Below are 22,268 nucleotides of genomic sequence, written 5' to 3' on the forward strand. Positions count from 1 at the left end.
CTTGCAATTCTGTGTGTTTGTTATTGATTATTCTTAATTCTGCTGTTTTGTTGTACTGAGAAAGAGAGAGGATTCTCTCCAGAATTTAGCAAGGTTATACCCTATGAGTGTCCAGCTTGGGCTCATAGAGATTCTGTATTTTCTTGTTTTTCTTTTAATAAATTCTTTCTATAAAGACTTGATTAAATCCCTTCTACTGTGGATAGGGGGAGGGGCAAAGACACTCTCTCGGTGGTGAGACAGGCTTATCTCCGGGCAGAGAAGGGAGGGGGGAGAGAGTTCCTCCTGGGTTTGATTCAAACAGTTGAATCAGGTATCTCTTTCCAGTGGCTAGGAGAGAGAGAGGGGGGGAGGTTTCCCTCCGATGAGTGGATCTGAATTTCCCCAGGGAACATCTCTGGAAAGGGGAGTGGGAGGGGGAATATAGGGGTGTCTCGGCCCACGTAATTGACCGAGTGGTGGCAGCCTGAAGGAGACCTACCCTAGGATTTTGGGGTGGGGAAGACATGCTGGTCCTCACTTTGAAACCCCCCAGCTTCAAGTGAGGGTAGACCCATGACACTGGCTGCAAACCTCGGGAGAGCTAGAATGAGATCACCTGAGTTGGAATTTGGCCTCACCTCTCCTTATTTATTAACACTGACAGCAATTCACATGTTCAAAGTGTTGTACCAACAGGAATTCCATAGTGAACCACCACCAGCCACACGCTGGGGCACTAGGATCAGTGCAAATTCACTGGGGAGAGCGCCTCCTACTGAGCCACGTAGGCCGTTCCCTGCCGCACAGCACCCCTAAGCACTGTGCTGGGGCATTGGGGTCAGTACTGACTGCAAGGTGATGGAGCCTCCCCCCCAAAATCATCCACACCCTCCCCTGCAGTCCAGCACCAGCTCACTCCACCATGCTAGGACACCGGGCTCAGCACTGACTCAGGAGAGCAGCTGTTAATTCCTTCAGCCCCCTTGGTTTTTCTGGTGGTCTCCCACCCAGCCGCTGAGCAGGCCTGACTCTGCTAAGCCTTCCTGAGCCAAATTCCCTGAGGTGCTGAAGTCTCCCAGCTCCCATCACCTTTAGGTAAGGCAGCTGGTGCTCAGCGGCACCCCTCAGCACCCAGCATGCTTTGCAGGCGGATTCTCGGAAGGAAGGGGGAACCATGCGAGCATGGGGGCATTCTGCTGACATCACAATGGGGAGACTTCACAGCCCACGGAGCTGGTGGGCCCCGGAGACATCCCGTAACACAGGGTCTCCGGGCCAGCAGGCCTCCGCCTTTCCACAAGCACCGTCAGAGAGATCTGGCCCAGCCCCCAGACATGGCCCAGGCTGGGCCAGCGTGGGGCGCATCCCCTCACGCCTGCAGGGGAGGAGGGCACCACGGAAGAATAGACAGGTCTGGGCTCCTTCCTTCCTGTGAAGATGAAGCCGATGATTGGGAGACCGACCCGGACTGTATAAATGACGCCACCGAGAGAGGCTTTTGGTCAGAGGAAGGCCATGGGGCCGGCTCTGAGTTCTCCATTGCTTCCATCATCTCCGGTAAGGACCGGGGAGAACGCTGGGAAAAGACCTTTGACAATAAGCACAGGGGTTCTGCCTGCCCGTGGGGAGTGTGGATGGGCCGAGAGCACCTCTCCCTTCTCCTGGGCACGCTCCTGCCTGCTGCCCTTCAGCCTCAGCCTTGCTGCTGCACCTGGGAAACAGCCTGGGGCACCGAGGGGGAGTGATGTCCGTGCAGGCGTGAGGAAGGGAAACTGACCACCAGCCAAACAGACGTGGATGCTGCCGTGTGCCCCAAGGAGACCCATTACCCCGCTCTACTCGCTTTCAGCTCCAGGGGTCACCGGTGTGGGATACAGTAACAACCTGGGAACAGTCCCTACCACAGCGTGAGTCTGTGATCCAACCCAATGGGAACCTTTAGTCCCATTTCTACTACAAATTCAACCATGTCAGTCAAAGTGTGATGTCCGGGGTGGGGGGGAGTTACACACATACACACTAATGTCCATGGGGGAGGGGGAGAGATCCTGTTGTACACTCATGCGCGTACACACACACACACAGAGTGTGATGTCCTGGGGGCGGGGGAGAGAGAAAGATCACGTTGTCACACACAGGAATGCGTGTGGGGAAGGGGGAGAAAGCTCATGTTGTGTACACACACGCACACACGCACACAGTGATGGCAGGACCAGGAAACAGAACCCGACTGCACCAGCAGCGAATGCGAGCCCTGCTGGCCAGACCCCTGTGGGAACAGCCCGTCCGCGCAATGTGCTTGGGGTTGCAGGAGTTCAGGCCAATGGTAGGAGCAGGAGGCTGGGAATTAGGAGCCCTGCCCAGCTCAAGCTGAGCGTGTCACAGCCTGGGGCAGGCCTCAGTTTCCCCTCCCAGGGAAGGCGCTAGAGGAGGGCAGAGGACAATCACCCTGCCGTGCTTGTTATGGATTTTACTCTCCTTTCTGGGATTGTTTCAGATCTGTCAAACTCCATCCGTGGCTGTGAGCTGACCCAGCCTGGCACGGGGAAGCCAGGCGCACCCCCTGCCCTATCCTACGAGAACAGGGGGCACCAGCACCCACCCCCTGCTGAAGACAGCCACCTCCGGAGCTCTCGGGAGACCACCCAACGGAGCACAGGGCCAGGCACCGGGGCTCCCCTGCTGCGGCCATACCCCAGCGTCTACCTGCACTCCTCCGCGGGCACGGGCATCGAGAGGGCCTCTGTGTTTGAGTGCAACGCTGCCGAGAAGCTCGACACTTTCTTCTACGAGAAGCTCAAAGCTTGCGAAGAGGCCCCCGTGCCGCCCTGCCCTGCCAGGGGTGACTCCAGTGCCTACGAGAACGAGGAGCTCCTGGGTGAGGAGCCAGGGCCGGAGGCTGCCAGCAGGAGCCGGGCCCACAGCGGCACCGGCAGAGAGGGGCAGATGGTGCATCAGAAAGGAGCCCAGCAGGGCAGTTTGTCCCGCCAGGACCAGGGTGGGAGGCACAGACAGAGTCACACCAGACAGAGGAACAGGAGGAGAGACAGCGGAGGAGGCCTCCAGCGGCTGCCCAGTTCTGGAGCCGCCCCCGACCCCGCCGCCTGCGATCGGAGCCATGGGCCGTTCCCGCCAGGGGACGGGACGGCAGCAGGGCCGGGGTGGGAAGAGGGGAGGGGGTGCAGCAGACCTTGCCTGGAGGCAGGCGGGCCGCCCCGAATACTCCCGCACTGCGTGATTGCTCATCTCCAGAGCTGTCTGGCCTGCCAGCGGTTTAACCAGAGCCTGCAGGCCTGGCCTGGGGAGGAGGCCGCCTACCAGAACAGCTGGGCCCCACGGGAAGAGGAGAGCGCCCCCAGCAGGAGGGCGAGGTCAGCAGCACCCTCGCAGAGGCAGCTCCGGCAGAGGCTCTCCGAGGTCCAGAAATGGCTGGAGCAATTCCCGGCCGAGGAGCCTTCGCTTTGTCCGGGGCCAGAGACCCACAGGGCCCCAAGCCGGTTCTATGTCTGTGATAGCTGCAGGAACTTGGATCAGAAAGAGGGTGGGACCTGGAGGAGGCTGGAGTGGGACAGAGACCCAGGGAGCCTCAAACAGCCTGCGGAGCCCAGAGCAGCCCGGGGCAGCAGGAGAGGGAAATCGGAAGCAGGAAGCCCCCCGCACCGCCAGGTGAGGAGGGGCTGGGGGCAGAGGGATGGTTTGGAGGCTGAACAGCGAGGGAAGGGGGAGATGGAGGCCCCTGCGCAGTGCAATACTTCTGATCTGCAGTAGCCGGCACGGCAGAACGGAGGGGCTACGTGTGGGGAGCAGCCTCGAGCCCCATTGCCTGGGCCATTGAAAACCAGCCTGGAGACAAAGGCCTGGAGACTCTGGAGGGACCAGCCTCTGAGCGCTTCCATCAGTGCTGCCCATCTCCAGATGTGCTGGGCTTCCCCCTCGGAGCGAATCCCCTTGGCCGGTGCACAGGGGTTTGGCAAGCCAGGCACAGCGCCCCCCACAGGAGAGCGGGGGATTTTCAGGGATGAGGGGGTGGGAACTGGCACCAGACACCGCTGCCCGTCTGTGTCCCAACACTCAGCCAGAGGTGGAACGGGAGCCAGGCTAGCAAGCCGGGCTCACTGGCAAGGAACGAGGGTGCTAGGTCTCTCCATCCTGCTCCGATTTCTGGGGTTGGGAAAAGGATTAGTCATTCCTGTGGCTGAGCCAGTGGGCACAAGAGATATCAGGCCTCAGGCTCCAGGGCAGATCACCAGCTGGGGATCAAGAAGACATGTCCTTCCATGGCAGTGTTGCAGTTAGATGTACCTGGCAAATGTTCAGCTTGCACAGAGCATCTGGCATGGGAGACAGGATCCCAGGGTTGATGAGCTATTGGGCTGTCCAGCTATGGCAGGGGGTAGGATGGACCGTGGTCTGTCCTGGTCCAGAGGGGCCCCCAGATGAGATGGACCATGGTCTGTCCTGGTCCGGGGGGGAGGGGGAGATGGGATGGACCATTGGACCATGGACTGTTGTGGTCTGGGGGGGGTGGGAAAGGGCAGGTGATATGGGATATAGTCTGTCCTGGTCTGGGAGGGAGATGGACTGTGGTCTGTCCGGTCCAGAGGGGGCAGATGAGATGGACCATGGTCTGTCCCATTCCAGGGGGGAAGGGGCAGATGAGATGGACCATGGTCTGTCCGGTCCAGGAGGGGCAGATGAGATGGACCATGGTCTGTCCGGTCCAGGAGGGGCAGATGAGATGGATCGTGGTCTGTCCCATTCCGGGGGGGAAGGGGCAGACGAGATGGACCATGGTTTGTCCTGATCCAGAGAGGGGCGGGGGTACAACCCCAGATTAGATGGACCACTGGTTGGCTCCTGAATGGCAATGAGCCTGTTGCTGGCAACTGGAGTGATCCCCTCCCCCAGCACCTGATGCCCTTGGGGCGGGAGCCCAGCAATGCCCACTCACTGCACTGCGTGACCCCCTCTCTCTGCCTTAGCCTGTGGCAAGGAGCCTTGGCCACCAGGAGCTGAACGCAGCGACCGTCCCGCAGGGCACGTGCTCCTACCTCTTCTGTGAGCGCCAGAGACGTGGCCTGGGCTGTGAACCAGGCTGGCGGAGGGGAGGCCACGCCAGCGAGTCTTGGCCTGGCGCCTGCTCTGCTGCAGAGGATGCATCTGCCAAGCTGCAGGCCGAGAGCCGTGTCCAGAGGATAGTGGAGGCCTTCGAGAGACGATCCCGCAGAGAGGCCAAGGCAGCAGCACAGGAGAAGCTGTTCCAGGCTGCCCGGCAGAGGGAGCTGGACAGAAGAGCCAGGGCAGTGGCGGCAAAGGAGCACAGAGGGGCCAGGCTGGCTCAGCAGCCTCAGAGCGGTTCCAGGCCACCCCGATCCCATTCCAGGGAGCGCCGGCGAGAGGCGCCCCGGCCCGAGGCCGTGACTGAGGGGAGGCCCCAGGGCTCCCGGCGAAAGGGAGACGCCATGAAGAAGAAGACAAGCTTGGTGGAGAAACTCAAAGGCCATCACTAGCCCCTCGTGATCTGCCTGCAGCTCAGCCGGGGGGAGCCTGCAGCCCCAGGGCCGCTCAGGAGCGGGGAAGGCAGCACCTACGTACTGGGAGCCTGGTGCCACAGCACAGACCACCTGTGCTCATCCGAGCTGGGCTGCAGGGCACCAGATAAAAAGCAGGGCCCAGCATGACAGCCCAGGTACCCTCTGTCTGAGCAACCGGGGAAGGAGAAGGGGGGAGCTGTGGAACGAGGGGGGCACCAGCCTGGGGGGCCTGGGAGGAGCTCAGAGCTACTGGAGCTGGGAGAGACCCCTGGCTGGGGCCAGTAGCCTGGGACGGGTCCCCCCGGGAGGGCGGGGGCTACGGAGAACCCCAGTGTCTGAGTGACGTGTCTATCAGCGGAGGACGAGCCGGGCAGGGGGAATCGGGGCCACAGGCTCCGCCAGCCGGGGCAGCGTGCGTGACGGCAGTCGGCTGGCCTGCTCGGGGGTGTGTGCCACGGGATGCTTTCCAAGATGGTGCAGGAGCCCCCCCAGAGGTGGCAGCACCCCTTGGCTCAGCCCAGCTCTCCCCACTGGGGGGAAAGGGCCAGTCACTGGCTGGCCTCACGCTGCCCCTAGGCCGGAGGAAAACAGAGACCAATACATCATTGCACCACTAGAGGTCGCTGTGTGTGTCCTTAAGGAGGCTGACGCATGGGACGGGAGCCAGGGGCACCCTGAAAGGAGCAGCGCCCTGGGCTCTGGCGTGCACCCCCATCCCCAGAGCAAGGGCCCTGCAGCCACGGAAACGGCCCCCCAACACCTGGCCACGCCTGTGCACTGACGGACCAACACACACACACACACACAGTATTGCTCACACCTGTGGTCAAAAATCACATCACCCCCCACCTCCACCTCCACAATGACACGCTTGGCTCGAGACCCTGTGATTTTCATACTAATCCGGGCTGGGTCTCCACTTGCCTCCTGGTCACTGGGCCTCCGAGGTCCCGGTTTCCAGCTGTTCCCCCAAACCGGGGGGAGCTGGGCCCTTCCTTTTATTTGGCAAGGGAAGCTGCGCATCTCACCCGCTCCCCTGACTCCAGGAGCTGGGCCTTTAAGAAAACGCCAGATGTAAGAATTGGCAACAGACTCTCCCACTGCCCTCACCCCCGACACAGCCACGCACACGCTCCCCACAAACCCCCCCCCACACACACACAGAGATGAGCCCCACCCCCAGGCCCAGGTTTGCACTCTGCCGGCTTCTCTGAAGACTCAGAGACTGCCCCCACCTCCACCTCCCCCTCTGCTCCTGCTGTTTTAATTTTCCCCTTTTTAAAAACCTCCCTCACTTCTCCCCACCCTGCTGTGGGGGGGCAGGCTCGGAGCAGTAGTGGGGGCTGCGGGTCAGGATTGCGGGGAGCCAGCAGAGCGTGGGGGGTGGGGGGAGCCCAGGGCTGGGACAGTGGCAGGAGCTGCAGGTTGGGATTGAGGGGCATCGTCAGAGCTGGGGGGGAGCCCCGGGCTGGGACAGCGGCAGGAGCTGCCGGTTGGGATTGAGGGGCATCGTCAGAGCTGGGGGGGAGCCCGGGGCTGGGCTACCTGGGGGGCTGCAGGTCGGGATTGAGGGGCATCGTCAGAGCTGGGGGTGGGGACCCTGGGGCTGGGCTACCTGGGGGGCTGCAGGTCGGGATTGAGGGGCACCCGCAGAGCTGGTTGTGAAGCCTGCCCAGACCCTCTCTGCTCTGGGCCTGCCTGCGGCTGGTGCTGCTCCACCCCCTACCCCAGCCCAGGGCATGGAGCCAGGGCGGAGGGACACCGCCGAGGGAAATCCACATCCCTCCTCCCCAGGGCGATGGGCCGGCCTGGCGCTGGCCTAGTCAAGCGGCCACATCAACAAGCCTGTCCCAGCTCCTGCCCCATCCCCCTGATCTCGCACAACAATGGGGCTGGGGAGGCCCCGCTGAGCTCAATCACCAGCCCAACAAAGGGAGCTCCGGCCTGGCCTGGCGGCAGGGAGATGGACGCAGACACCTCTGGGGGGGAGCAGCCCCGCAGGGGAGGTGGCAAATGCACCAATCCCAGCTCTGGGGTCAAAAGGGCAAGGGGGAGCAGCCCGAAATGGGGAGCACAGGCCTGCACCCTGGGTGCCATGGGGGGATGGGGAGAGCCGGGGAGGGGAGGAATTTGATGACAGTGGATTTAGGCTGGAGGCGAGATCTCCCGGGCACTGGGACGGGCACTCGCTGCCCGAGGGCTGGGCTGGGAGCCTGGCGGCCAGACTGGAGAGCGCCCCAGACAGGCCGAGGCTCGTAGCGGCACTGGGGGCACGACAGAGGTGGCAGGCAGGGGACATGGAGTGGGGGGAGCTGGGTCAGAGCCGCCGGCCGGCCAGCCAGCAAGTGCCTACGACCCCCTGGGCCCAGGGGAACCGGTGCATGTTCCAGCCATACCCCAGCGGGTGCAAACCAGCCCCCTCGGAGCTGTGCCCGTCCCACCAGCTGAGGTTCACCCCCAGCAGCACAGGTTTGGGGGGCTCGGGGTCACAATGTGAAAAGCGTGGGTGTTTCCTCGCCCTGCCCTGGCCAGCTCACCCTGCCATCTCCCAGCCCCCAACCTCGGCTCCTGGGCCAGCCCCCACCCAGCTCCTCCCTCCTCAGCCCCCCAGCGCATCCCGCCCCATGAGCTCCCCACAGCCAGCCCTGGCACAGCACCAGGCATACTGCCAGCCACAGGGAGTCAGCTCCCACCCCAGCCAAATTCCTTAGCAGTGGGAAAGCCTGGGGGGCGAACGGGGGGGGGGGGGGGAAATCTGTGCATGTCCCTAGGCAGATATTGGGAACATGACACATGCCAGCCCATAAGGCTCCATGTCTGGGACCAAAGGGGCTCCGGTGTTCTGATTTACCAGTGCCGATCTCCACCCTCCTCTGGGTGGAGGCACCCAAAGCACCCTACGCCCCAGGCTGGATTCATCCCAAACCCACCCCTAGCCCTCCGGGTGGGGACAGATCATTCCAGACAGGTTACAGAGGGGGAAGTGACACCCAGGCAGAGCCCCCCGTCCCGTGAGAGCACCGTGTGCGGCCGGCCGGGCCGGCGCGTGTCAGTCGTGTCACTGGCACCGTCAGAAGGAGCTGGGTGGTTACAAGTGATGGCCACATGCCAGTGGAGGGCTCTGCACTGCTGCTGATCAGCAACATTAAAGAATTCGGAGGCCCTGAAACAAACAGCGACGCGAGCAGCCAGGGACCGGAGGGCTGCTGCCAGCTGGGAACAGCCAGCGGGAAACCCCGGAGACGGCCGGGGCGTGAGGAGCCCCCGCTTCTCCCCTAGCTGTTCAGAGCCAGCAGCAGGGCACGAACCCGCCAGGAGCCCTGCTCCATGGCCTGCGGGGGCTTAGAGCATCGCACCACTAAGGCACTAGGACACTGGGATCGGCACCGGCTGCCAGGGACAGCGCCCCTTGCTGAGCCCCTGCACAGCTCCCCGCACCACAGCGCCCCCCACTGAGCCCCCACCCTCCTCCCTGCACCACAGCGCCCCCTGCTGAGCCCCCACCCTGCTCCCTGAACCACAGCGCCCCCTGCTGAGCCCCTGCACAGCTCCCCACACCACAGCGCCCCCTGCTGAGCCCCCACACAGCTCCCCGCACCACAGCGCCCCCTACTGAGCCCCTGCTCCGCTCCCAGCACCACAGCGCCCCCCACTGAGCCCCCACCCTCCTCCCTGCACCACAGCACCCCTACTGAGCCCCCACCCAGGTCCCCACACCACAGCGCCCCTGCTGAGCCCCTACCCTGCTCCTTGCACCACAGCGCCCCTGCTGAGCCCCTGCACAGCTCCCACACCACAGCGCCCCTGCTGAGCCCCACACAGCTCCCCCCACCCCAGCGCCCCCTGCTGAGCCCCCACACAGCTCCCCGCACCACAGCGCCCCCTGCTGAGCCCCCACCCTGCTCCCTGCACCACAGCGCCCCCTGCTGAGCCCCCACCCTGCTCCCTGCACCACAGCGCCCCCTGCTGAGCCCCCGCCCCTCCCTGCACCACAGCGCCCCCTGCTGAGCCCCTGCACAGCTCCCCGCACCACAGCGCCCCCTACTGAGCCCCTGCCCAGCTCCCCACACCACAGCGACCCCTGCTGAGCCCCTGCCCAGCTCCCTGCACCACAGCGCCCCCCACAGAGCCCCTGCCCAGCTCCCCACACCACTGCGCCCCTGAGCCCCTCCCAGCTCCCCGCACCACAGCGCCCCCTGCTGAGCCCCTGCCCCGGCCCGGCACCACAGCGCCCCCAACAGTGCCCCTGCCCAGCTCCCCACACCACGGTGCCCCCTGCTGAGCCCCTGCACAGCTCCCCACACCACAGCGCCCCCTACTGAGCCCCCACCCAGGTCCCCACACCACTGCTGAGCCCCTGCACCACTGCGCCCCCCTGAGCCCCCGCCCAGCTCCCACACCACAGCGCCCCTACTGAGCCCCTGCCCAGCTCCCCACACCACTGCGCCCCCTGCTGAGCCCCTGGCCAGCTCCCCACACCACAGCGCCCCCTGCTGAGCCTCCGCCCTGCTCCCCGCACCACAGCGCCCCCTACTGAGCCACCGCCCTGCTCCCCGCACCACAGCGCCCCCTACTGAGCCTCCGCCCTGCTCCCCGCACCACAGCGCCCCCTACTGAGCCCCCACCCAGCTCCCCACACCACAGCGCCCCCTGCTGAGCCCCCGCCCAGCTCCCCACACCACAGCGCCCCCTGCTGAGCCCCTGCCCCGCTCCTTGCATCACAGCGCCCCCTAGTGAGCCCCAGCCCTGCTCCCTGCACCACAGTGCCCCTACTGAGCCTCCGCCTGCTCCCGCACCACAGTGCCCCTACTGAGCCCCTGCCCCGCTCCCTGCACCACAGCGCCCCCTGCTGAGCCCCCGCCCTGCACCACAGTGCCCCCTACTGAGCCCCCGCCCAGCTCCCCGCACCACAGTGCCCCCTGCTGAGCCCCCGCCCTGCTCCCTGCACCACAGCGCCCCCTATTGAGCCTCCAATCCCCACACCACAGTGCCCCAGCCCTGCTCCCCACACCACAGCGCCCCCTAGCAGCACACTGAGGTCAGCACTGACTGCTGAGGAGAGCACCCCCTCCTGGTACCGCACTGGGTCACTGGGGCCAGCACTGACTGTGCAGCCGCACTAGGAAAATCCGGGTTGTCTTACCCCCAGGCACCATCCTCGCGTGGGCTGCTTCCTGTACCATGGGACGGCACCATCTCTCCACCAGGAAACCTTGACACGGCAGTTTGCGATTGCCACAGGTGTTAGCGGGGGCAGCCTAGGGTTTGCCCTGACCAGCTACGCTGCAGGAATGCTAGAAACTGCCTCATCCCCTGTCCGGGAGCTGAGAAGGGAGAGGCCAGCCCCAAACTAACAGGCCTTTAAGAGGCCTCCAAACCACCCCTGGGCCCCAGAACTCCTGGGTTCCTTTATGTCCTAGGGTGCATGTTTCCCTAGGTACCGCGGTGGTCAGGGAAGGAGTTGCTTAGCTGACCTCAGAGGAACCGAGCCTCCAGGCAGCACAGCCAGGGCTCTGCGGGTACCTCCACACCGCAGTGAAAAGCCTGTGGCACCAAGTCTCAGAGGCTGGGGCCACTGACTCGGGCTTGCAGGGATTGGGCTGCAAATTGCAGCGTAGACGTAACCCGAGAGCCTGGCCAGACGGCATGTGTGAAAATTCAGGATGGGCGGGTGGGGGGGAACTGGCACCTATATAAGACACAGCCCCGAATATTGGGAAGGTCTCCATAAAATGGGGACATCTGGGCACCCTCGGCAGCAGGCACAACATCCCCTCACATCAGGTCTAGCCTCGACTTTTCCTGGTTATATGGCCCAGCCCCAGGGCAGGACTCCGGGACTCTGCCCGGACAGAGGTAACCCGCCCTGTCACAGCCAGCCCGGGAAAGCAAGGCCCACGAGTGGGGAGCGTCCCGTCCTGAGTCCCCGGTGCCACACCCGGCAGCAGGCTGGAGGTTCCTCGGAGGCCTCCCAGCCAGGCCGGAGACGCTTGTTGGGCCGTTCCTGTGCCAGGTCTGGGGCTGGTGGTGGGTGCCCCACCCTCCTGGCCCACAGTCGCTCGCTGTCACCCAGGCAAGTCCCAGAGAGTTGTAGGGCCCCGACCTGGCAAACTCAGCTGGAAACCCACCCTGAGAATCCACAGCTGCTGCATAGCCGGGGCCTCGCATCTCCACATCAATCCACTCACACGGCAGCACAATCTGCTGCTGACGGGGCCCCTTGCCCGGGCCTTTGCTAGGGGCGCTGGGGGGCAAAGCCTCCCCTGTGGATGGGAGTCGGGGGCTGCTCAGGCCCCAGCCCTGCAGGTCCAGTGTGGGGAGTGACCCTGCCCTGGGCCCGGGGGGAGGGGAGAAGGGGCCAGATCCTGAGCCCCTTGCTCAGGTCTTCCCCAGGCCCGGTGCCCATGGGCGTGAGGCATTGGCCCAGCCGGGGGGGCCTGGCAGATGTTTCGGACTCAGCTCTACCATGGCCTGCCAGAGCCCCCCGAGGGCCTGGCCCCTGCGGGCTAGTGGGGTCCAGTAGGGGGGCTGCGAGGCCCCCAGCTGGGGCTGAGCCCGGGGTCTCTCCTCCTCCCAGGCACCCAGCCTAACAGAAAGCTGCTAATGGCCGGCGGGGCGGCCCGCCCCCTGGTGCCAGCGGTCTGGCTCCCCACTCGGGGCAGGGATGCGCATCAGCACGATAAAGGCTTGAGCTGGAGCGGGACAGCGGCTGCCTCCTACCTGAGCCCGCCCCCAGCCCCTCCTGGCCCGGGGCTGCCCTTCACCTTCAGCGGGGCCGCGCCCCGGAGCAGCAGCGCCCGGGCCATGTCCCGGCCGTCGGGGCAGGCAGCCCCCGGGCAGAGCGGCGCGGAGGCGGGGGGCTGCCCGAGCCCCCCGGGGGACGCGCCCCAGGGCTGTGCCCGGGAGAGGGGAGGCCCCGGCGCTGGGGATGGAGCGGGGCCGGGCGAGGAGCCCCGGGACCCGGGCAGGACGGGGAAGAAGAAGCGCTACAGCCGGCACCGCAAGCCGCCCTACACCTACCTGGCCATGATCGCCCTGGTGATCCAGGCCTCGCCCGGCAGGAAGCTGAAGCTGTCCCAGGTACGGGCAGGGCAGGGACCCAGGAGTCCTGCCTTGATTTCCCCTGTGGTGTCCGGTCCCATCGGCTGGGGGTGGGGGGGGGACTATGGGGCCGTCTACTCTGACTCCTGCGTCTCCCAGGCCATGCGCATCTCCCAGGCCCCCTGCTCCGGTCCCCCGTCCCCCCGGCGCCCCTCGAGAGCCGGGCAGCCCAGAGCCGGGTGCGGGGGGGCTGAGCTCCCGTTGGTACAGGGCCTGCCCCCCCCCCCCCCGCCTTGCACGGCTCTGGGGTAGCCCCAGGATCAATGGGGGGCGAGGGGGATGCCGGGGCACTGCCCCTCCCCCGGGCCCGCAGCCCTGCTCTGGGGCCGCGGTGGGCACGATCGGGGAGGGGGGCAGGCGACAGCCCCCCGTGGGGGGAGGGTTTGGCTCCATTCAGCCCCGCGCCTACTGTATATGGTGTAAATAAGCCGCGGGTCAGGGGTCGGCCGGGGAAGGAGATTAGGAGCAGCGGGGAGGAGGATTCCTCGGGGGTCAGGTGACCTGGGAGTTTGCACAGACACGGGGGGATTAGCACGTTGGGATGCAGAGCTCGCCCGACCCCCAGGCCAGGGGCTAAGGGGTCACAATGGCTTCAGCGCTGCCTGGGCCGAGCTGCCGGCAGCCAGCGGCTGTTTAAAGCCCAGAAGCTCAGAGCACGTCACAAACACGGAGCGCAAAGCCGGTCACTATCACCGCCTGGGGAAACTGAGGCTCGGGCCGGTCCGAGGTCCCCCAGCCAGTGGGAACAGAACCCAGATGCCTGGTTCCAAAGTGCTCTGCTCTAGCCACTAGACCCCACTCCACTCACCCTAAGGGACCCTCTCCCCCCCACGTGGGTCTTTGCCCCCAGCTAGCGGTGCTGGGGCAACCTGGGAGGGGGCGGGGCCTGGACGAGTCAGCCAATCAGCTGCACCCAGATCAGCTCTGCATCGGGCGGGGTTAGGGACCAGATTGGACCCACATGCTCAGCTCTGCTGGGCCCTCTTCACTGCTTGGTGCCCAGCTGCCCTGCCCCATGGGCCCCATAGCCCTGTGGGAGCTGCAAGGGTTAATAGTGGGGGCTGGGGGCTTTGAGATCTGGGGGCAGGTGCTGCGGGGAGGAGGTTATCAGGACAGCATGGGGGGGGTGGCTCCCAGCTCCCCTGGAAGGGCAGGGAGGAGCCGGGGGAGACTCTCCCTGGAGCCCAGTGTGGGCTCTATGGGTTTGGGGGCTGCTGCCAGCGAGAGGCCTGGCCCTGGGGTGCTGTTCGGGCCAGTCTCTGCCCTGGAAGCCAGCAGGAGGCATCAGGGAGTCCCCAGCAGCCTGCCGCGCTGAGTAATCCCAGCCCCCCGCCCAGGTTCCCGGGGGCTGCAGGGGCTTCTGTGCTCGTGCAGCTCAGGCCCTGTGCCAGGGCAGGGACGGGAGATGGGCATTACCGGCCCTGCTCCCACGTAACCTCCGCTCCCGGTGCCGCAGGTTCCCTGGGAGCAGGCGGGCGAGCTGAGCTCACACAGAAGGGCGGGTTAGAGAGGAGGCCCTGGGGACAGGTGTGCACCCAGGGGCAGAACAGACCTGGGGGTGCCCCAGCACCAGCCGTTACCACCTTGTGGGAAAGGGAGCTCCCTCTCCAAGGCCTGTTCAGTCCTTGGCCCCTGCTGAGGGCTAGTTAGTGCTGGTTATGGGGGTGGCTGCACAGCGTATCCCCTGGCCTGCTTGGAACGGGATGCACCTCTCCACATTCGGGTCTCATCCACACGCCACCCAATGGCCACAGTCACAATCCAGCAGGAGCCAGACAGGACCAACACACTGGCTATCCTCAAAGGGATTAAACCCTCCTCTCTGCACCATGCCCTGTGCCCCAGCCTTGCTTCCTGACAGGCTGCAGTGCCTCCTTAAAAGATGCAGGCAGCTGCAATCTGCTCCAGTCCATGACCACCAGGAGCCTGACAACTCCCTGCCTGGCACCTTGTACCATCAGTCTCACCTGTGCTGGGGAGTGGGGAGGGGGAGAAATTGAGTGTCACCAGCCTGCTTTGCACAGGTGTGAAAGACGACACAAGAAAACTCTGAATGATAACTGGGAATTGTTTAAGAACACTTTGTTAGACGACCAAAAAAGCCATAATCAAGGAAGACTGTATTGGTTAAAACACTGACCTGGTTCAGAGGGGAAGTGAAGGCAGCTATACAAAATTAAAAAATAATGTATAACAAATGGAAGAAAGGGGAAGTTGATAGTAATGAATATAAATAAGAGGTTAGGAATTGTAGAAAATTGATAAGGGAGGCAAAGGAACACAAGAAGGCATCTAAGGCCGGCAGAGTTAAGAACAATAAGGAGTAGTTTTTGAAGTATATTAGGAATTAAAAGAATCCTCACAATAGTATTGGTCCAGTACTAGCTGGAAAAATAGAATTATTAATCATAATGCAGAAAAGGCAGAAGAGTTCCATAAATATTTGTTCTGTATTTGGGGAAAAAAACCTAGATGATGGGAACTCATCATTAGCCATTCCATTAGTCTCTCAGGAGGATGATAAACAGCAGCTACTAATGTTAGATATTTTTAAATCAGCTGGTCTGGATAACTTACATCCAAGAGTTTTAAAAGAACTGGCTTGACCATTAATGTTGATTTTCAATAAATCTTGGTACAATGGGGAGGTTCCAGAAGACTGGAAGAAACCTAATGTTGTGGGGGTGATGGTGGATAATCAGCAGAATGTGAGCTCCCAGTGCGACACTGTGGCCAAAAGAACGAATGGGATCCTTGGACTCAGAAACGGGGAGATCTCGAGGGGGAGCAGAGAGGTGATTTCACCTGTATGTGGCCCTGGTGCAAGTGTTGCTGGGGTCCGGGGCCCAGTTCCGGTGCCACAGTTCAAGAAGGATGGGGATAAATTGGAGAGGGGTCAGAGAGGAGATATGGGAGTGATTCCACGATTAGAAAACCTGCCTTGTAGGGATACATTCTAGGAGCTCGATCTATTTAGCTTACCAAAGAGAAGGTTAAGGGGTGGCTTGCTCCCAGTACCTACTGGGGAGCACACATTGAATAACGGGCTGCGTTTCTAACAGCTCTGCTCTGGGAACAACATGGGGCAGGGCTCTGGCCCGTGCTGCACAGGGGGTCAGCCTGGATGGTCACACTGGTCCCTTCTGGCCTTTGAATCTAGGACTCTGAGCCAGCCGAGTGCCAGACACAGCCCCCAGCACTCAGTGAGTTGCGCACAAGGCCCCAGGAGGGAGGAGACAGGAGCCTCCCCAATTTGTGCCACTGCAATCTGAGGTGCCCACCTGGCTCCCTGTTCCCTGTGTGGCACAAGTGCTGCGTCCCACGCGGGTCCCCGTGAGGTGGCACCAAAGCCAGCAGCCCTGCAGTCCAGGCTGGGACAGCCTGAGGCACGTTGAACGGAGCCGTCTCACTCCGCCCATGGCCAGGGGCTCTCATCGCCTCTCTCTGGTTTCAGATCATCCAGGAGATCGGCGCCCTCTTCCCCTTCTTCACGGCGGGCTACCAGGGCTGGAAGGACTCCATCCGCCACAACCTGTCCTCCAACCGCTGCTTCGCCAAGGTGAGTGCGGGGGATGGGGCAGGGCTGGGGGAGAGAACGGCCTCTGGAGATACGATGTGTTGGGGGGGCTGGGTCCCAGAGTAGGGGGATGGGATGGGGGCTGGGGAGTAAGGAGCCAGTTTGGGGGTGTCGGTGATGGACTGTCAGGCCCCAGGACAGGGCTGATGGGGCTGGGGGAGAGCCCAGGGCTAAGGATGAGGCAGTGGGGGGCAGGGTCAGCCTGGTGGGGGCGCTAGGCTCTGAGGTGTGAATCGGTCGGGCCTGACACACAGAGAAGCTCTGTCCCAACTTCCCAAACTCCTGGGGTTGGGGTTGGGGCCTCCCCACGCTCAGGATTGCACCATGGCTCCCCTGAGGCCGATCCCTGCACTGAGCCCGTCTCGCTCTCTCCCCGACAGCTGCTGAAGGATCCCACGAAGCCCAAGGCCAAAGGGAATTTCTGGACGGTGGACGTGAGCCAGATCCCTCCGGACGCCCTGAAGCTGCAGAACACGGCCATCTCCCGGCAGGAGGCGGCCTCCTTCGCCAGCGACCTGGCCCCCTTCATCCTGCACGGCTGGCCCTACGGCTGCCAGGGGCCCCAGCGCCCGCCGCAGGGCCCCAGGGCCCCCTCCACCAACACCAACTCCAACTCCGACAACGAGGAGAGCGGCTACCAGCTCGGCGAGGCGGCAAGGCCGAGCAGCTCCTTCACCATCGACTCCCTCCTCAGTGACTTCCAGGAGGTGGGTCTGTCCGGGAAGCCCCGGGAGGCCGGGGGCCAGCCCCAGCCCATACAGCCCCCGCCCAGCCAGCCAGCGGGAGACTCTCTTCCCATCAGCATGGACCTGTGGGGCCCAGTCCCCATCTTCCGCGTCTCCTCCGGGCCCCCGTCGCTGCCCTGGCGACCCCCGGGCACTCTGGCTGGGCCGCGGTCTTTCTCCTCCTCCAGCAGCAGCATCTCCACCCTCAGCTCCTTGTCGTCCGACGAGAAGGACCCCGGCAGCCGGCGGTCGAAGCAGGCGCGAGGCCCCCGCGCCCCGGCCAAGCGCCCCCGGCTACTGGCCGCCCGCGAGAGCAGCAGTTCCAGCTCGGACTCCGACGGCTCTGGAGGTTGCACCCCGGCTCCGTCGCCCACGCTGGTCCCCGGGCCATGCTGGGAGCAGCTCCCCACCTCCTACACCAAGTGCGTGGCCCCCAACGTTGTGGCTCCTCCAAGCGGCCCCCCGTTCTTCGCCTTCCCCTCCGTGCCGGGCCTGCCTTACTACAGCTACAGACCCCCCAGCTACGTCAGCCCGGTGTACTGGGACCTGAGGCCGGGCCCCTCGGTGGCCCCCAGGCAGCAGGGCCCACAAGTGCCCGGCCTCTCGGTGGACCTGGACCACACGGTGCAGGGCATGCCCCCCAACAAGAGCGTGTATGACGTGTGGGTGAGCCATCCAGGGGACATCGTGCACCCAGCACTGTACAGCCAGGGCCCCGTGCCCGGCAGCATGGCCCTGACCCGCTACGACTCCCTGTGACGGGCCCCAGCGGGGGGGGGGCAGCCCCGTGGCCTCTCGACAGCCCTGTCTCTTCAGGAGCCTGCGCCAGCTGCATGGATAGACAGATCCCTGCAGGCCCAACGGCGCCCCTCGAAACCAGAACCAGCAGGCAGAGCTGTGTGTGGGTGTGCAACCGTCCGGACCCTAGAGACTACAAATCCCAGCATGCAATGCTCATGCAGCACTGAGTGTCGGGGTGGGGGCACCCCTCCTCCCACGGAGCCCGCTGGCAGCAAGCAGGGCATCCCGACGGGCTGTTCTGCTCTGCAGGAGGAAGACACGGATGCCATCGACTCTGGTCCTTACCCAGCGGGGAACCATCTCCGCTGCCTTTACTTACCTACCTGGACTGCTGCCATTGGGTCTCTCCGGCTGGGATGGGGGGAGTTCCTGCAGGACTCTCTCTGCTCCCCCTTCTCCGAGCCAGGCACACCACCACACATCCCGTCTGCACATATGTGCCCATGCTCCGGGGGACAGCGGCGGCTCCAGTCCAGTGGCTCCTGGGAAGGGCCTAATCCAGGCACCCAGCTTCAGCCGGCTCCACCTGGGCAGAGCTGGGGGACATGGAAATCTGAACGCAGATCTGGATTCCTAGCAGGACAAACCATCCGGCCACGTGACAGCACGAAGGCTGGGCCTGCCTCCGGGGGGTTTCTGTTCACCCTGGAATCTGCAGACAGAGACGCAGCTCTCAGACGGGGGCAGCTTCGTGACTTTCTGCAATGCTGGGGCGCCCTCCCCCATGCAGCCCACCAGGCATCTGACATCTGCTTCACCAGGACGCGGGCAACACAGCCACGGGCTACTCGCAAGGCACAGTTACCACCAAGGCGAGACGGGACCAGTGTGACCATCCCGTGTGACCGCCTGTGTGACACAAGCCAGAGTCCTGCCCCCAAACCATTCCTAGAGTAGAGCTGTTGGGGAAAAAACCAATCTTGATTTAAAAATTGCCAGTGATGGAGAATCCCCCAGGACCCTGGGGAAATTGTTCCAGTGGTTAATGACACTCACCATTAAAAACGTTACACCTCATATTACTTCCAGCCTGAATCTGTCCAGCTTCAACCTCCGGCCACTGGATCGTGTTTAAACCTTCCTCTGCTCGATCAAAGAGCCTGTTACTAAAGATTTGTTCCCCGCGCAGGTACTCCGAGGCCGATCAGGTCACCCCTCCACCTGCTCTTTGTTAAGGTAAATAGATTGTGCTCCCGGAGTCTATTCTCCATAGGCAGGTTTTCTAACCCTTCCGTCATTCTCTGGCCTCTTCTCTGCCCCTCTCCAATTTATCAATATCCTTGTAGTGTGGGCACCAGAACTGGACCCAGGACTCCAGCAGCGGTCGCACCAGTGCCACATGCAGAGGGAAAATAACCTCTGCTCTTACTCAAGCTTACAATGTGTACCTCCCGGGGTCCCATTAGCCCGTTTGGCCACAGCGTCGCATGGGAGCTCACGTTCAGCTGCTTATCCACCCCCACCTCCAAAACTGATTCAGCGTCGCTGCTTCCCAGGAGAGAGTCCCCCACCCTGTACCTATGGCCGGCAGTCTTCACTCCTAGATTGCTGACTTTACATTTGGCCGTATTGAAACACATATTGTTTGCTTGCGCCTGGCTTACCAAGCGATCCAGATCACTTGTATCAGTGACCGGTCCTCTTCATTAGTTACCACTCTCCCAATTCTATGTCACCTGCAAAATGTATTGGTGATGCTTACATGTTCTCTGCCAGGTCACTGATAAAAACGTTCAATAGCATAAGGCCAAGAACTGATCCCTGTGGGACCCCACTAGAAACACATCCACTCAATGGTGATTCCCCTCTAGAATTACATTTTGAGACCAGTCAGTCAGCTTTTAATCTCGTTAGGACGTGCCGTACTGATTTTGATTAAAAACTAGAAAAATACAAAATACCATGAGGTACCAAGTCAAACACCTCACAGAACTCTGGTACATCAACACTGTTACCGTTATCAACCAACCGTGTCATCTCATCTAAAAGACACTGAGTGAGTTTGACAGGATCTATTTTCCATAGGCCCGTGTGGACTGGCATTCATTATATCACCCTCCTTTCATTCTCTATTAACTGCATCTCTGTTAACGAAGCTAATGGACAGCTTCCTGTAGGGTGACCAGACAGCAAATGTGAAAAACTGGGACAGGGGGTGGGGGGTAATAGGAGCCCTAAAATCGGGACATCTGGTCACCCTAGCTCCCTCTGCCAGCAGCAGTAGCAAGTCTCTTATCCCCGCTGGGAGTCCTGTCACTAGAGGACATCATCCTCACAGCCAACAACGTTACATACCTTAGGGGGGAGTCTCCTCTTGAGTCAGTGTCCAGCATTTTTAAGACCCTTTTATCTAAGTAGGAGGCCACGTTCTGGTCCCAGGTGCCCCAGGGAACGCAGCACGTGTGTCTTAAAGCGAATCTGGCCCATGCTTTTTACTCTTCAGTGTTTTTCTGCAGCCATTTGCCTCCTTTCCTCCTCTTTGTTCAAATCCCCCCTTGAAAAGCAGCACTGGCCGAATGATTCCTACCTGCGGCACAGCTTCTCTCTTCCTTCCCGTTTACAAACCGGCCGGCCGGGCAGCACGAGGCCGACTGCAAAGTGATGCACGTCGGCAGGAATAATCTGAGCCCCTCGTTTATCTGTCTTGGGTGCTTCTATGGTCCCCATCACGGCGTCTGAGCACCTCCCGATCTGCAATGTGTTTAGCCTCACAACTCCCCTGGGAGGCAGGGCAGAGTTGTTATCCCATTTTATGGGTGGGAAACTGAGGCTCAGAGAATAAGTCACATGGTGGACGGGGTGTGTCCTGATGTAGAACAGTGACTTGAAACCAGGGTCTCCCAAAGCCTAGGCTGGTGCTCTAACCACTGGGCCATCTGCTGAATGTGCAGCAGAGTGCAAACCCACAGTGTCCGGAGACAGAGGGAAAATCGGATGCTGCCCTTCTCTCCATTCAGACTGGGCGTACGGGCCAGGGTAACCAGCCATTGGAACAAGCTACCAAGGCTCGTGGGGGATTCGCCGTCACTCACAATGTTGAAATCAAGACGGGCTGGTTTTCTAAAGACCTGCTCTGGTTCAGGCAGGAATTAATTCCGGGGAATGGGCTGCTCAGATGAGATGATCACAGTGGTCCCGTCTGGCCTTGGGAGCGATGAAGCTAGGGGACATGGCGCAGCTACTTACCGTAATGAAGGGAAGAGAGGAGGTAGATCAGGCTCTGCTCTTCCCACTCCTTCTCCTCCTGCAGGACCTGGGGGGATGGTCAATTAATTTAAAAGGCAAAAAATGCATCACTGATCAGAGGAAATGGTGCTTTACCCCCGGCAGGGTTGCCCTGTGGAGCCCACTGCTCTGGGGATCGCTGAGGCCAAGAGTTTAGCAGGCTTCTGCCGAGGGCTGAACACGCGTGTGGGTGAGAACATCCCCCAGGGATCCATATGCCAGGCACCCACTGGGGTCAAGTGGGGGCTGCCCCCGTGGAGAGGGTATTCCATAACCACCCATGGGAGGGTCTTGCCCCGTCCCCGGACGAGCTGGTGGTGGCCCCAGCGGGCGGGACGCTGGATTAGATGGACCATTGGCAGAGCCCGTGAGAACAGCCCTACATGCCTTAGCCACTTGTTGCAAGGATTTGATTGGAGAGTTGAGCTGTGGGGGTGGGTGGTGATTGGATGCCTGGGTCACATGCCATGTTGCTGCGAACCCCTGGGTGCGAGTTCGAAATTCACCTCTGGCATAGGCTGTCCCAAGCCCACAGCTTCCCCACCTGCTCCCACCAGCCGCGGCACTCGCTGCACCGGCTGCAGACAGCGAACAGGAGCGCAGGGCAGAAGCAGGCGGAGGAAGTTCGGGGTTTCTGCTAGTGTGGCCAGAGCGGCTGCCCAGGGGCTCTCCCAGGCCCACCAAAAACATGGGGCCTGGGCCAGATCTGCAGCTGGAGTCAGTAGAGCTTGGAGCTGCCCTGCCCACCTCATTAACCCCTGGTCTCCTGCACGTCTCTGAAAGAAACCCAAACCCTTCTCCTCCCCGAGGTCTCCAGGATCCATCTGTGTCTGACCTGTCTGGGCTCCTCCGTGACTGTATCTTCGTCTCGGTCTAGTCCCACACACGGCATCCTGCCTGCACGTCAGTAATAAAGTCCTACGATGTATTTGTTCCTGGTTAATCGGCTGCAGGTCTGTGCGTAGCCCCCGGAGGGGGAGTTGTGGGTGTCTGATTGGGAGGGGTTAGGGGTGTCAGAGACAAAGGGGGGTGTCACAGATAAGGCCTGAAGTCACAGGCTTACACCAAGCTAGGAGCTGGGTGACAGCAATGGGACCACTCAGCTGAAGGGATCGGCAGCTGGCCCAGGATGAGCTGCAGTGCTGGGGGGAGGCTGTTTGGCTGCATCATGGTAATTGAAATTCTCTTTGAACAAGTCCGAGAATGTTCCTCACGCTCGCAAGGAAGCTCATGTCCCCAGCACAATTCTGAGAGCCCATCCCTATGGGTCTAGGTCAGAGCCCACCTCCAGGGGATCCACTGAATGGTCAGAACAATGTGGAA

General features: G+C 62.2%; 3 protein-coding genes across 4 annotated transcripts in view; 2 read left to right on the plus strand and 1 right to left on the minus strand.

Moving 5' to 3' along the window:
- Nucleotides 1-13,173, minus strand: part of PPP1R16A (protein phosphatase 1 regulatory subunit 16A) — an 86,376-nt gene extending 73,203 nt beyond the window's left edge. The window contains exon 1 of the mRNA XM_039523442.1: nt 12,537-13,173. The gene's annotated coding sequence lies outside the window, so the exon portion shown is untranslated. The remainder of the gene's footprint in view (nt 1-12,536) is intronic.
- On the plus strand, nt 1,201-5,666 carry LOC120397500. 2 transcript variants are annotated; one of them, XM_039523439.1, is made up of 3 exons: nt 1,201-1,539; nt 2,480-3,648; nt 4,965-5,666. In XM_039523439.1, exons 1-3 carry the CDS (start codon nt 1,317-1,319, stop codon nt 5,490-5,492), a joined length of 1,920 nt encoding a protein of 639 aa, XP_039379373.1. In that variant the 5' UTR covers nt 1,201-1,316; the 3' UTR covers nt 5,493-5,666. The 2 variants fall into 2 exon arrangements, with proteins under 2 accessions (XP_039379373.1, XP_039379374.1); XM_039523440.1 differs by having other exon boundaries at nt 5,019-5,666.
- Nucleotides 12,120-18,737, plus strand: LOC120397345 (forkhead box protein H1-like). Its single transcript, XM_039523037.1, has 3 exons — nt 12,120-12,596; nt 16,072-16,176; nt 16,575-18,737. The coding sequence occupies exons 1-3, from the start codon at nt 12,120-12,122 to the stop codon at nt 17,676-17,678; spliced, it is 1,686 nt and encodes a 561-aa protein (XP_039378971.1). The 3' UTR covers nt 17,679-18,737.
- Nucleotides 18,738-22,268: the final 3,531 nt, after the last annotated feature.

This window comes from Mauremys reevesii, linkage group 2 (assembly GCF_016161935.1).
Source record: "Mauremys reevesii isolate NIE-2019 linkage group 2, ASM1616193v1, whole genome shotgun sequence".
Lineage (NCBI taxonomy): Eukaryota > Metazoa > Chordata > Testudines > Geoemydidae > Mauremys > Mauremys reevesii.